This window comes from Neltuma alba, unplaced genomic scaffold (genome assembly GCF_004799145.2).
Source record: "Neltuma alba isolate B1F8T4 unplaced genomic scaffold, ASM479914v2 tig00001757_pilon, whole genome shotgun sequence".
NCBI classification, from domain to species: Eukaryota; Viridiplantae; Streptophyta; class Magnoliopsida; order Fabales; family Fabaceae; genus Neltuma; species Neltuma alba.
The window spans coordinates 4,941-20,968 of NW_021632597.1; the positions used below are offsets into that span (position 1 = coordinate 4,941).

Sequence of the window (16,028 nt, forward strand, 5' to 3'; positions counted from 1 at the left end):
GCTATTATCCTTTTTTTTTCTGTAAAAAAAAATTTATGTGAGTTAGATTCTAGAGATTCACTAGGGCTAGGAAATACTTTCATGCTTAAAAAGTACTTGTATAAGTATTTACAGTTCATCCACCAAAAAAGTCTTTAAATCGGCAGTGGGATTTAAACTCACGACTTTATGGATCATGAACCGACTTTTTACTAATTAGACCAACTCTTGTTAATTGCTATTATCTTTATTTCCTCTATTATCTATTTTATAACACAATCTATTTAATTATCCTACTTCTGCAAAACTGAGGTTAAAGCCCCCTTCAATGACCCCAAAAAAAAAAAACCGGGGTAAGGGGTGGGAGGGCAAAAGGCATTATTTGACCGGGATAATAAAGTAATTTTCAAAGCGATGAACTTCTAGTGCCCTACATCGATAATAAATTAATAAAATAAATCCAGTAGTCAAACTGTGACTGCAATATTGATTGCAAATAGTCTTTGATAAGATTAATTTCAGACTTCACGGGGTAACGCACGAAGTCTTGCGTGTAACCAGGTACAATTGTCTCATGGAGATTCGCATTAAATTCCTAGAAAATGACTAATAACAAAATAAATAGAGAAATTTAGGCCTGCGGATTAGGACCCAAAATTGCGAGTTCAAAACAAAACGGCGAGCAAAGTCTAATTCAAGTCTAGTCCGTCTCTGACGTAAGCCCAATTTGACTTTAAGCATTGAAAGAGAGCATCGAATAACATCCATCCGTCCATCCGTCTGGGCCGTAATTACCTTTCTCATGGCCACAAAGAACGGCCCCAGATCTTCCTCCCCCAAAAAGACTACTGCTCCAGAAGATCCTTCAACCAGACAAGATCAAGTTATCAACTGTATCAATACCATTACACAAGAAAATTATGGAACCCTAACTGGAGCAGATCAGCCATTGGTGCAATTCTTAACCTTTGCATTAGGAAAGGGTAATTGGCTCTGCCCCCTAACATGTGTCTTCTTAATTATGCAACCTACCTGCACGACCCCGTCCATTTCAAGGTCCGTTCATAAAACTATGCTACTATGGTCATGATAATGACTTTCACCGGAAAATTATAACAAATCCTAAGACACTTCCGAGAGCCGTTATTTGTTATGCTCCCGGGATTCAATCGGAGGGGTTATGGTAGCATCCAAGGGAGGAAAGGGGCGTGACGAGTCATGAGGCCAAGGAGATCTTTTACCACAAGGCTATTACTGCCTAAGAAGATCACACTGTTACATCAAAGGAGGAAATCGTTCGCGTCTGACAGGAGGAAAGACGCCAAAAAAGTCATGATTCTCCGGGGCACAAGGGTCTAACACAAGGATGGGAATTTAGGCCATCGACTCCAAAAACCATTTCTCTGCTCTGTTCTCAAAATAGTGCCATCGTCATAAAACATGTGGAATTTTTCTCACGATTTGCCAGACAGCAACATGACCCATAATTCGGAGTCTCAAACAGATTCATTTCCCTCTATTACAGGGTAAATTTTGAGAAACGAAATATTTTACCCAAAAAAAAAAAAACAGCAGCAGCAAAGTACATCTCGTTTTACTTCTTCCCAGAATGGTGTAGGACCACATAAATAAATAGACACCCCTCTAAATTTTTCCAAAATGTGTGTGAATACCAACAATCTCCAGGAAGAAAGACACATGAAATTCCATCACCATATCACAGCCAAAGCAAATCCCTTATCGGTGACAGAAGCGAATGCCATGCACTTCGAAATTGAATGGGGACACGCACAGAGCCATGGAACGCTTAAAAGCGGCGACCTAGATACAACCGAAGCTCACAAACTATGGAAAATACACAGTACACAAATGATTTGGATAAAACCGAGGAGCTTGGATCCTACATATCAGTTTGTACATTAATGAGAGATTAGAAGACACAACACAATAGTTAATACATAGCAATAATTCTTGGTCTACCACCTATACAGAAGCTTCACATAGAGCTTATATTCCAAAACAATGCATTGTTGTCTTGATTCTTCCCGTTAACTACCTATAAAAAGAGATTCTAAACTTCAACCATGCCTTTGGAATTAATTATATACATAGCATCTCCGACTTCTTGCTTCCAAAATAAATCATTACTATTAATCCCCCTGATTCCTCACATTCTATACACAGAGCTGAAGAATCAGAGAAGGTGGCCATAAAAACCCAAAAAGGTACCGCCGATGACCGTAAACAAAAATCAACGCCACTCATCCCCAAATCCACCTACTTCACTTAACCAGCTCCGAAACCCACCCAACATCCGGAGCTCCAGTGGATGTGCTGGGACCCGATGGATCCAGCGAATTCTCTTTGCTTAGTTTTTCAAACATCTTCGCCCTTATGTCTCTTCCAGACTCCACCCTCTCCATCACAGGCTCCTCCTCACAACCCTGATCCCAAAGATCAAAATAGCTGGCCCCAGAACGAGTCGGTGCCTCAGTAGGGGTTGACGGGAGGCTACAGAAATCTGGACGGAGCACCGATCCGCGTGGAGATCCAAAACGGGGAGACCCCATTGGAACATTTCTAGAAGGGGGGAGTGACTTTACCTTTCCAAACTGTAGATTACGCAGAGAAGCCACCATCTCATTGATGGAGCTCGAACCCAGAGAGCGGCTCAGAGACTGTGTCATCGGCGACATAGGAGGAGATTCTGCCGGAGGAGTTGCTGGAGGAGAAATAGAACCCGGAGATGACATGAATGGAAGCGTTTTTGCGCAGGAAGACTCAATCGCTTGCCTGAGAGGAGACCCATCATAGGAGTCCACCGAGTTAGCACTCCTCGGACTCTGCTGAGGAAGGACCCTGAGTTGCTCCGGGGTGTGAGCAAAGAAACAGACCCTGCGGCGGCAACTGGTGCCATCCTTGCATGGCTGTGTACGATAACGGGCTGGATGAAGCCAACACTCAAACACGCCATGAGCAAACTCGCATGCATCCCCCTTCTTGCAATTCCCCTTGCGGAAATCAGGGCATGCAGTACCAGAATAGTGATACTTCCTCGGGTCCCTACGGCGAGCCTTCTCACCAGGATGAGCATAAGGACACTCAGTCCAGTCATGTGACCGGCCCCGTGCACACCTCCTCACCTTGAACTCGAACATGCGGAAATGGTCGCAGGAGTAGGCGTCCACCGGAGCGTCCAAATCTCGACCAAGAATCTCGGAGTCGGAGTCGATATCGGCGTCGTTCGACGGCAGATAACGCTGGAGTGCCGTCAGTGCTTCTTGCAAGTAGTACGGAGAGTAGTCGCCGCCGCTGGCATTGCCATCGGAGTTTGCAGACATGCCACTCATGGAGTAGGGAGAGTACACCTCCGGCATCTGATCATCGATAACCGGCCACGGCGGTATCTGAACCGTCGGATTCGTGTGATGGGGTTCTCCGAGCATCATCGAGGAGGACTATCTTGAATGTTCACAGGAAAAGCGGTATGGTTAAGCCGTTTATAAACTGCCACGAAAGTGGGATTTAACCGTGGTTAGGTTAAGCGTAACCATGGTTGCATTAGATCAATGGCTTGCGAATTTCACCGCGGTTAAATGGAGCGAGGGTTCTAGCGCTCCGAGGAAGAAACGTGACAGACGACGTATGAGTGAGCCACGTGGCCAAACACAAGGTGAGGTGGAAATGACATGGACCTCCTGATCCACGTGGTAGGAGATGATTGGATGGTGATGGAAGATAGGCACCCGGCCTTTTTCCGTTGGACTGTTTGTCCCTGCAACGCCCCCAGTCTTTGGTAGATGAGGGAGTGAATGATGCGCAACACAAGCTTTTTCTAAAAAAAATAAAAAACAAAGGGGAATATTGATGGTACTATTGATAATTTAAAATTAATAATAATTAAAAAAAAAAAAACTGGACGTAGTTTTGATCGGTAAATTGGGATGAATATTATGAAGAAAATCGATGGGCTCAAAATCGTAGAGTTCGAACTTCTGATCTGGGCCAGTGTTGCTGAATAAGTTTAAGCTTGATTGCATCTGTTTATTTTAAATATAATTTGTGGTAGAACTCATTATACCTACTTTCTTTGTATTGTGTAAATTTACTATTAAGAAACTGTTTCAACCATTCCAAACAAGTTTTTTGTCATTTAAGGCCATGAGAAGTACCACATTGCTTTGCTTTTGAATGAGGTTTCTGTCTCGAATTCAAGGGTGACATATTATATTTGTGTGTATGTGAATTAAATATAAAAAATGATATATGATTATTTGGGATTTTATTGATCGACAATACTCAGTCCATCCACTATAAAACAAGAAGCCATATTGTTTGGTTTTGTTAATCTCAATGGAATCTATTCAATTTATGAGTGAGCGTTGGGTATCCGCAAAACTCTTCTCCAAATTAATCTTTATAGATATAACCAATACTTATAATCGGTAAGAATATTTTATGAAAAATATTACTTATTTATTACAAATAATTAATTGTTTAATCCACTCAAATTAATCAACTAACTTTTATATTAAAAACCGAAAATAATATAAAACATATACATAACGCGGTTCATTTATTAGTGAACTGAACGTTTTGTATCCGTCTGGCTTACAACGGGACAAGCATCCCTAGATTGGGCATTCATCGTTTTATTTTAAATTATTAGGTAAAAACTGCCGCGAAATACAAACGGTTTACGAACGCCAGTTGTGTCTCTCTGTTTCTTTTTTTGGGTCAGAGAACATCTACTGTGTCTAATCTTCTTTAGTCACTCGCTCATGCGCTTCACATTAAATGGGACCCTTCGACAAACCAAAAAGAGAAAACTATTTAACAAGATACGTGGGTTACTATTATTGTTAATTCCTCAGAGTTAACCTTATTTCAGTCGGAGTTATGGAATTTGAAGCAAATTATTAGTTTCAAATTTTAGGAGTCAAAATTAAAATTAGGTCGAATTTTAAGATTTATAAATTATATTAATCTAAAATACAATTGAAAAACGTTTATGGGTAAAATGAGCCCTATCGGTCAAATCAAGCAGTCAATTATAATATTTTTGTGCTTGTTTGAAGATTCTTAATATAAACACATTCATGTAAATTAAGATAAAAGTCCATTTATGTAATTATTTTGTATTTGATAAATCATAACAAAATAAAAAAAATAAAAGAAATACTTTCAAAATTAAAATATTATATACAGGAACTTGTTTATAAAGATTGTTGTCATTTGTTTATTAATTACTGTTAAAACTAATATTAATACTGTAATGAGTCTCTATTTACAATTTTTTTTTATTTTCAGTGTCCTTTTTTACACTATTACAAAAAATGTCATTTTCGTCTGTTTTTTAAAACAGGAGAAAAAAGATCACTATGCTCGTCTGTTAAAGCCTAACAGACGAGTATGCAAATATATACTCGTTTATTAAGTAACGGACAACAAACTTTTTACTTTAAATTTGAATTTTCAAAACATAGTGCCATTTTTTCATCAAATCAGAGTGAACTAGTAGCAGTTTCTCTTTTTCTCCTCTCCTCCTCTGCCGCAAGCTTCCTCTTCCTCTCTTCTCATGCAACAACCAACATTCTTCTATACTCTCCTCCTTGGCCTGTGACAGCTCATCCTCTTTTCTTTTTCTTGACAATGCAATAGCTTGACGACACAGTGAACTCTATGCCTAGCCTCTCTTTTCGATGGCAGATAGGTACTCCTCTCTTCTCTCGTGTGCTTGACAACACCATTTTCTTCTTTTTCTAGGGCTTTAGCTTTGCAGGAAGCAAAGTAAATTACGTGATTTGGTGTTGAATGTTTTGGTTGTATGGGACTATTATATGGGTGTTGAAGGTGATTGTTTGGATATTTTGGTGTTGAAAATTTTTTATTTAAATTGATTGTTAGTGAATAATAGTTTTTGGAAAGCAATGATAGTGATTGAGAAAGCATATTAAGATTAAAAGCTTATTAAACTTGTTTAAATATTAATGCACATAAAGTGTCTGTGAAAACGTCTAGGAGAGAAATGTTGTTAGAATATGAGAATATGATAGTTAATTAAGTGTCCTTAATGTTTAATTTTCATATTAAATTTTAGAAAGGTATGAGATTCTAAAAGTTAAAATATCTATTTAAATAAGTTAGGATGTTACTCCTCCGGTCCTTAATATAGGACCCAATTATTGAGTTGGTTTTGATCATAAATATAAGACTCATTTCTCGTATTTATCAATTTTCTCTAAATTACCCCTATAGATACTCCCTCAACCATAATCAAGTAGAAGAGAAAGAGGGGGTATTAAGAAAGATGATGATAGTATTTTCGGAAAAATGTGTCACGTTTCTTATAATTAACTAACTTACCTAACTTCCTTAATCAAATCAAATTAGTTAAGTGGGTCTTATATTAAGGACCGGAAGAGTATTAGATTTTCTAGTTTTAAATTTTGTTGTGTTATATGACTGAGTTAAGGTGTTTAATTTTTTTTCCTTAACTAAGTTAATTTAGATGTTATTGTTGTCACTTGCTTTGACTCATGAAATTGTGGTTTGTATGGAAAGTGTAACATGATATGGTTTTGTTGAATTGTTGTCATTATTACTTTGTTTTCATTTTGCTTTATACACTTTAGAATTATAGGTTATAGTAAAAACTAATAACATAAATAATTTCACTTAAAAAAAAATCACTACATTTGTCTATTCTTGAAACATACAAATATATAATTTCTATCTAAGTCTTCTTTATCTACGTTTCCCTTTAAACAAACAAAAAAAGGCCTTTAGGATAGACGAAAATGGATCTTTTTTTAGTAGTATTACTATTTTTTCATAAAAAAACTGTTTTTAATTTAAAATATACTTCTCATCAATTACATTATTACTGGTATTTTCAATTAAATATTGGGACAATTATAATGAGATCGTTACAAAATATGTTTCAGAAGTTGTTATTTTTTACTCCCACCGAACAGTAAGAGATTAATCTTTCGGGATACTGTCAAGTGTCGCAGCGGGGATTCCTTCTTACAATGTTTGTTTCATACATACCACCCCAAGGATTAAACTCAGGACATGGTATTTAAAATGTCTAAGTTCCTTTCATTTGAATCAACACTTGTTGGTAATTCTCCTTTAAATATTTACTTATATGTATTTTAGAATCATTTTTTGGTTCACCAAAATGAATATTATATTTGTCGTGATTCAATGTTTAACTTACTTTATGTTGCTGGTAAAAAAAAAAAACTTACTTTATGTTGGTCCGATAAAAAAAAACGATCCTTTTTTTAAAAACAAGCAGATCGATGCTTAGAAATTAGCAAGTGATTTATTTATAATCGCAAGGCACGGGGGCAGGAAAGGTAATGCTAATTTCAACCCCAAAAAAAATTTATAAAAATCTTATATTTATGATCAGAAGAATATCATTTTATTTTATTTTTTTTGCCAGAAAAGTGTCCAGGCATCTGAAGGAAGGGAAAGACGTATTTATATTGAAAATAAATTAATGATCGCGACGTACAAGCAATTAAGAGAGACGGGCAATTATTTTATATTTGTCCCACGCCGCCCCATACTATTGAGTAGAGAGTTTGGCGAGAGTAAATGAAACGATAGCCACTGCTGGTCAAAAAGTTAAAAAAAGAATGAAACGATAGCCCCAGAGCCTGGGATCACACGAGGGCGGCTTCACGAAGCTTCTGATGAGGTCTAGAGAACTCAAGAAATCATGTTTATCATTTCATATAACAAGAAATTCATCAAACGCCAAACTTTCACTGCGGGCCTCCGTCACATTCGGTCTCATTTAGTACGGAACACTAAAAATAAAAAATAAAAAATAGAATTGAAAAAATTTATTAAAGATTTATTATACATGATTGGACAAATTGATGTATATGGATTTGAGAAATAGCATAGAAAAAAGTGATATTTTCCTATCCAATATTTATAGGTTGAACTAATCTTATATAACAAGCAATTATTCATCTTAAATACTTTTTTAATAATTTTTCTTAAATGTAATATAGTTTTTATTTTTTATTTTCAATGTCTCGTATCAAATAAGATTTTTAGATCATATTTTTTTATTTTTAATGTTTCATATTAAATGACACCTTTAGATCATGCTTGGATAAGAATCTCAATAGTAGCTCGGACGGGAAAGCCTAAAGCATCATTTGCATATATGCGTCCAAAAAAGTGTGTGTGAAATTATATTTAACTTGCTTAAAATCAATTTTTTTCCCTCTTTACTATATTTTGAAGCATACAAGAATTCTCATATTCCAGGCAAAAACAAAAATACAAAAGGAAACAAAGGAATTTGCTCATATCCAAAGCAGGCACATGACAGAATGTATTATAGTCTTCGTTATTAGACACGGATATCTAGCACTGTAGGATACAAAGTTTGTGTACCTCACCCAAAAAACATTTAAAAATTGATTTAGTACGTTGTGGGAGCTAATCTTTTCTACCAGACGTATTAAAGAATCACAATGTGGGCTTTAAACGCTGAGTTTGTCCTGAGGAAAATTGGCAATACACATTGATCAGCCGTAATTTTAAAAGGTGTGGGTGATTTAAATTCAATCGGTAACATTATAGTACGAGATGATGATCAAATGAAATCCGTTCACGAGCAGTGGCACTGGTCATTTACTCTCGTCCTTATCGGTTCCACTCGCCACCCCCTTTTTTGTCTTTTTGAGAGGCCGATAATGAACACAGACAAATTAAAGCAGCCAGAAAGCGCAGAACATATAAGTTTTTGGCACGTGTTTTGGATTTGGACGTACGGGGAGGGAATAATGTCTGCCATGTGCCTGGCCATATTGAAGAAAACTTGTGCATTGTGATGAACTATGGGGAGGACCATGTAATTTGCTGTCACAAGTACTAATGAAACATGGAAGGTGAAGATATTGCAAGGATGTGAAGGGAGAAGCAGATAGAAAGAGGAGGAGTGGTTGCAGAAATGGAAAGGAGGGGGGTGGATTGGTCCAAGCCAGGACGTCAAGATCAGAGAGAGAAGTGGAGATGACAACGAGCACTAATAATAGGAGAGGGCATCCAAATTGGGTGAAAGTGATGCATTTGGCGGATTATTGCCCAACTTCGCAAATGATTCTCTCCGCATTGTTTAGTTGTTGTCTGTATTTTTCTTGGATTTTAATTAGCCAAGCACAGAGTGCGTAAGCTTCATCAAAATACTATTACCGCCTCGTTGTTAATATAAAAACTCGTTTGATTTTTATTTTAGTTCTAAATATAATTTTTTAATTTATTTTGTCTCTTATTTTTTATTTTTTTAAGATAATCCTTAAAATAGTAGTAATTCTAATCAATATACTTGATTAGTAAAAATATTTTTTAAAAAATAAAATTTATTTATTTTAAATAATTAATTTAACTAATTTTTTTAATTTATTTAAATTAATTAACTAAGCGTTAAGTGTTATATTGAGGATTGATGACGGTATTACTAACCGCCTCTCGGTCCGGGGAGTTGCTCCCTCTCCAGGAATCCGATTCCCTCCTCCTGCCCCACCACCCGCCTCCGCAGTACCTGCTTCATAGTTATTACCCATCTTAACATCTGATTACGTCACCTTATACCAATATTGTCTCCTTGAAATTAAACTTGTTCATTTTTAGTTTAAATAATAATTTGAACTCAACAACGATAATAATATCTTCAGCTGCTGATTCGATCGATGAACAGTGCAAAAATTATGAGTTTACTTTAATGATTGATTTTTCTTTAAAAAAATATTTGTGAACTTATATAATTATAAAGCTCTTTTTTTTGTATATAATTTTCTGATTGGGTCAAATTTAAATATCGTGGAGTCTAATTAATTATAGGTAGAGCTCTTAATATGAACTCAAATTTGAGGTTTCATAATCGTAGAAGACTCATGCATTAGTGATTTTTTTATATCTTGGATTAACATGACATTGGGATACTGTGATGTGCCGGAGCACATGGTGAATAAGGGAAGGGGCCAGCATAAAAGTGATGGGTGGGAGTGGGATGGGGGGATAAAGGGGGGGGGGGAAATAACAGGATGAAATTAAATAAGGAGGATAATGACGTCCCGGAACTCAACAAATTTAAAATATTGGTCAATGGAGTTAATTCTCGTACTAACATCTTAATAAAGATCAATTGACGAAGATGCCTGTGTCGTTGCAAAGGGATTAAGATGGGGCATTAACCTTCGAGTATTGCAGGGCTTTAGCAGAGTTTTTTGTCTTTTGCTTTTTTGCCAAAGGTTGTAACAATATGGTACCGTACTATTTTGGGTAATGGCGGGGGAGAAGAGTGGTTGGAAAAGGCGGGAGCATGATAAAATGAATGGATAAGGAGGAAACGTGGAGGGTGATGGCGGGAAAGGGGCGAGAGTGGAATGAGTAGTGAGTGAAGGCCACGAAGGTACTACCAAACAGAATCATCAGAGTGGGGGTCGTAGGGGCGTGTCATGTGAATCAAATCACTCCCTGTCTCTCTCTCTCTCTCTCTCTCCTCCCCCCTTATTAAATATCTCCATCCTTTTCTCTTCCCTCTCCCCTTTCGCCACCTGTCCCCACTCCATCCCTTTCTGGTTTCTACATCCTTCTACGCCCTCCTCTCTTCTCCCTTCATTCAATATTTGCTTATATGCCCCCCAATTCCCTTCATATTTCAAATCAACCCCTTGGGCCGCGTTCTCGCTTCCAACTCCAGTTCACTTCCTCGGAAGGACGCAGCCCGATTCGACGCCAATTTTTGAAGCATACTTTCCCCAACTCATGACCAGAAATTTGGGCTAAAAAGAGGATGTGATGGAGGGAAGTCGTCGGGTTGACTCGGGGGAGGGAGGGGTCACGTGAGCAGTTGGGGAAAAGGGCCACATGGCCTCTAGCAAGGTCTCCGACAAAATAGGGAGCAGCAAACACGCCGTACCACATTCTTTTAAAAAAAAATCTTGCTCCCCGAGGATCCTCCCTCTGATCATGACATCTGTACAAATGCCATTTCGCCGTCCACGTGTCGGCCCTTTCTTTTGTCCTTTCCCTCCTCCCCTACTCTTCTCCCACCTGGCTCCTGTCCCTTTTCCTCATCCTCAAGATTCGCGTGACCCTCCCTTCCCGGTTCCCTACCCCCACCCGGCCACCCCCACCCCCCAAAAAAAAAAAAAACTCTTTCCTGTATGTCTAAATTGCATTGTAATTTTTCGTCCTCTCTAATATTACTTCCTCCTGCTTAAAATATAAGATAAATTTTCTTAGAATGATTTTTTTATATGATAATATTTGTTTTTATTTAAATATTTAATAATTTTTTTCTAATTTTATCTTCTATATATTTTCTTTTATCTTTAATTCATTTGTTATATCATTTATTTATTTTCTTCGTTAATAAAAAACATATTTAAAAAACACATTTTTTATTTTAAGTTAATTTTAACTATTTTTTTAATACACGCGGATGGATAAAGTTTCTTTTATATTTTAAATCAGAACGAGTAAAAAAATATAATAACAATTACTTCCCCGACGCAATGAGAGCATGTAACTTTTGTTTAAATCCGTGCTTATGACGATGGTTGGAAAAAAAAAGAAGTCCCCGTTTATTACCGAAAGTTAAGTCTGGTAGAAGGGGGCAAACCAAAACTTGCGCCGTAAGAGGTGATCACATCTAATACTTAATTATTTTGAATTAAAAAAAAGATAAACTTTATTAGATGAATTTGATTTTTTTATAAGATAATTAGTATTTTTATCTAAATATCTAATCAGTTTTTTCTAATTTTATCTCCAATTTTATTTTCTTATACATTCTCTTTTCTCTTTAATTCAGTGATTGTATTTTTTACTTATTTTTTTTATTAATAAGGACATATTTAAAAATACATATGTCTTACATATTTATTATTTTAAATTAATTTTAGCTAATTTTTTTGATAAACTTAAATAGATAAAATTTATGTTATATTTTAAGCTGAAGGAGATAAAATTATTCTTAATAAAAAAAATAAGTGGCTACGACAAAAAAACCTTATTTATAATTTGGGCCAATCTGTCTTCATCACCGTCAAACAATGAAACACAGCGTAATTTTGTGTTGGTCAGACAACTTGGCGTAATTAATGGTGGAACTTGTGGCCATTAGTGCAAGTCAATTGTCACGTTGAAACCGAAGCCGAGAATGCAATCCGGGGAATCATGACAAAGTTGGTTAAGAACAAAAAGCTCATCCATTATCAAAATCTTCCAGCCAGAACAGAGCAGAGCCTGAATAAACGTAATAGATTAAAAGGGTTTAACTGCATCCCTATCCTCAGGTATTTTTTTCCCGAAATATTTCTCACACGATTAAAGTATTTTTTTTTATCTTAGTACTAGATATACCAAAATATATTATTAAGTATTAAATATATCTGAAAAATACTGGACACATTTAGAAAAATATTTTAAAATACTGAATGCACGTAAAATATTTTAATTACTTTTGATTATAATATTTTTTATTTTTAATACTATTTCTAATCCTTAATAAAAAAAATTGAACTATAAAGTATATCTTATATTAAAGAGCAGATGTAATATAAGAGTTAGATAACTTATTTGTAAATATTAAAAAAACTTAATTAATTGTTTTTAATAAACGTGCTTTGATTTTCCTATAAAACCTTTCTAATTAATTAGTAACTACGTTAGCAAACTATACATGTTCACAAGGAATAGGAGATCTTAGTCTTAATCTTGCTCATTAGAAATCTCAACTTGTATTCAGAAGGGCAACACCATGCAAACCAAGTAGAAGGTCCGAAACCTGAATTTAAAATAATGATATGCTGTCGTGAATTATATACAAAGTTTAATTTTACTCAAGTGTTCTGATTTATTTATAATTTATTTCAGATTCAAACTCAAACTTCTGTTGATCAGGAATTGTTAATTTACTTAATACTGATAATTAAATTTAAGGGTATAAACTGTTCAATATTGATGAATTTGAGCCAGAGAGATTAAAATAATGAATCACTTATAAGACGAACAGAAATGTAATTTTGGTTCATATCATTATCAGCCAACTGCTATGCATGATGTAACAAAAAAAAAATACAGGGGAATGGAAATATGGACAGAGGTTAGCAGTTCCAAACAGATTTTAGAAGGAAAAACCCATGACAAACTTTAAAAATAAATCTAATAACAATTATTAAACCATCATTATATACTCCTTTGGTCATATATATATATATATATGATGCAATTATTGAGTTGGTATTGATCATAAATATGAGACTTATTTATCATATTTATCAATTTTCTCTTAATTACCCGCATGGATATTCCCTCAACTATAATCAAGTAAAAGAAGGAGAGAGAATATTAAGAAAGATGATTATGTTGTTTTAGGAAAAAAATATCACATTTCTTATAATTAACTAACTTACCTAACTTCCTTAATCTAATCACATTAATTAAATGGGTCTTATATTAAGGATCGAAGAGTATAAATTATGATGCTATGGATTTTGTGCCTTACACCATACGACAATAGGTTGTATTATTTACATATGGATCATGAATAGTGGGATTTTTTTCCCCCCCGAGATCGGAGGGAGTAGTAGTAAAATGATAGAGTTGATAATTGAATAAAAGGTTTGGAATACATGGAAGCCAAAAGAGATTGAAGCTTGCTTGGCATCATGTAAACAAAACTCAAAAAGTTAGTTGAAATTAGGAAAAAAAACTAATTGAATAACAAATAAGTGGCATTATTTCACGTATTAACGTCACATTTTTGGCATTTCGAAATTTAAGTAGTACTATCTCTGGTTTTTATCATAAGACCTCATTTACAAAAGAGGTCTTATAATCAGGACCGAAGGTAGTACTATTTAAAATTACAAACGAGATCTTATAAATAGGATCAAATGTAGTATTTTTTAGTCATTTTTTTAACTTGTAATTTTTAAGGGGGTGTTTGGATAAGAACAAAATCATGGTTTCAGAAGTACTTTTACGGTATACGAAGTAAATATATGGAGGAGTTTGTTTCGATTTGTGAAAAAATGTTTTTGAAAAGTGATTCTAGAGTTACCCAAACACCTCTTAAGTCTTTTTTTTCCGTGTAAATTCAATTCAAATCTTGTGAAAGTAACTACCTAATATATGATTTAAGTGAGTTTGAAAAGAGGAGGAGCAAGTAGGGAGTGAATCTGAAGGTGGATAGAGATGAGGGGGGGAATGGTAGACTTTTGGGGATGATCACAATAATATTGTGTGGTGCACTAACCAGAAAGCAATTAATCTCATTGTGTGCCTGTCAACGTTACTGGGATTTGCAATATCCGCCCTCCCCTCTCCTTCCGATAGCGATTGACCCCGAAGCCATAGTCGCCTCCCATCACAACCACCTCAGATTCCCTCTCCCCTTTATCATCATTTAATAATAACACGCACAGTAAACCATGTTTCGATGCTACTATTTATAACTTATTTTTTTAATTAGGATAGGTCATATATATATATATAGAGATGATAACAGACATACCAAAAATTATATCGATCGGTGATTGAAAAGACGGAGGTGGCGTTGAATTGGGTCAACTCAGTAATGACTAAAATAGCATAATTTAATCAACATGTGTAGAAATACTTGTACATAACCCAGAAAAGTAATAATTATATAAAAAGGCATTGATGTATAAGAAAATCGAATATTTATGTGTGAATCATAGGTTATCGAATATAACAAGACCATTTTTTCAAACTCAAGACGAGGTTGTTCGGACTTTGATGAGAAGGGAAAAAATAACCATTTAAAAGTCTTAACCCGACTGGCAGGGAATTACCGCGAGTTCATTTGTCTGGCTGGTGGACTTGATCAGTCGAGTTGTAGCATAATTAACTGAAAATTTTATAGACTCACATGGAGTCATAATTGAATCAATTGTTTTAAGAGTTCAAAATTATCGGGACAGATTCCTATCACATACTCATTTCGTACACCGTAAAATTACCTTTAAAATAATGGTTTGATCCTATCCAAATATCAAAGAATGAATCGTTTCGTGCTGTGCACTTGTGTTGATTAAATTTTAGGGCATGACCGGTGGAGCATTGGCATCTATATATTTATAAATTATAAATAATATCTTATAATTAGAATAGAAAATAGTAGTTGGGAGATGTGAGGGTACGTGTTGACCATGGAACTGGAAAACAAATGTTAATTTTATATGTACGAGAGTCGAAAGAGGGAAGTGGGCGAAATTTTATGGTACGAGGATGCGAGACGTGTCCCACCCGAAAGCGGCAATGTCCCTCCATTTGTTTATTTTGTGCCAAGGTTTCATCAAGGCCTTCCATCGCCTCACATCTAATGTTTCTAATGTCTTTCATATATAATTTAATACTCCCCCACGTATTTTTTAAAACGGAAACATTCACATCACACACAGGGTTGAGCTGATTGCCTCCCCCACTGTATTTAATTATTTATTGTACAGAGTCATCAATCAACCGCAGAAATAATAATAAAAAAAAAACTAGTGAAAACATGATGATAACACCCTTTATTATTAACGCAAGATACATAATACAAACAGTTTGTTGCCATGATTTGATCACATATATCTTTCTTGTGATGAGTGTTAAGAAGCCGCCCGAAGCATAAATTAAAATAAAAACGTAAAAAAATACAGTAATAGATATGGGCCGTTTAATGCACGGATAGTTTGATGATTACAACAGCTACATAGCTGCATATGACCGATGAAGAGAATTATTATGCTTCGGACTTTTTTATTATTTTCATATCGATGTGTAAATTCACATTAAAACGAATCGTATAGATCACTTCAAATTTATGTGAAATTGGACATACTTGTAGGTATAAGGTATATTACGTGCATACTCTCGTATACCTGAGCGAATGGTTTGGGCACTTTCCAAATATATGTCTGAATTGGATTCCAATTTTATGCGACAAAAGGTTAGGGATCAACGCAGCGCAGGATATAAATTGGCAGGTAGAGTTG

General features: G+C 35.4%; 1 protein-coding gene across 1 annotated transcript; it reads right to left on the bottom strand.

The window, feature by feature from the left end:
• Positions 1–481: 481 nt before the first annotated feature.
• On the bottom strand, positions 482–3,442 carry LOC114762895 (zinc finger CCCH domain-containing protein 49-like). The gene has a single exon (XM_028952497.1). The coding sequence runs from the start codon at positions 3,426–3,428 to the stop codon at positions 2,262–2,264; it is 1,167 nt and encodes a 388-aa protein (XP_028808330.1). The 5' UTR covers positions 3,429–3,442; the 3' UTR covers positions 482–2,261.
• Between the last annotated feature and the right edge of the window lie 12,586 nt (positions 3,443–16,028).

Excerpts from the sequence above, each read along its gene's own strand:
- LOC114762895 (XM_028952497.1), bottom strand. The coding sequence starts at position 3,428 with ATGATGCTCGGAGAACCCCATCACACGAATCCGACGGTTCAGATACCG.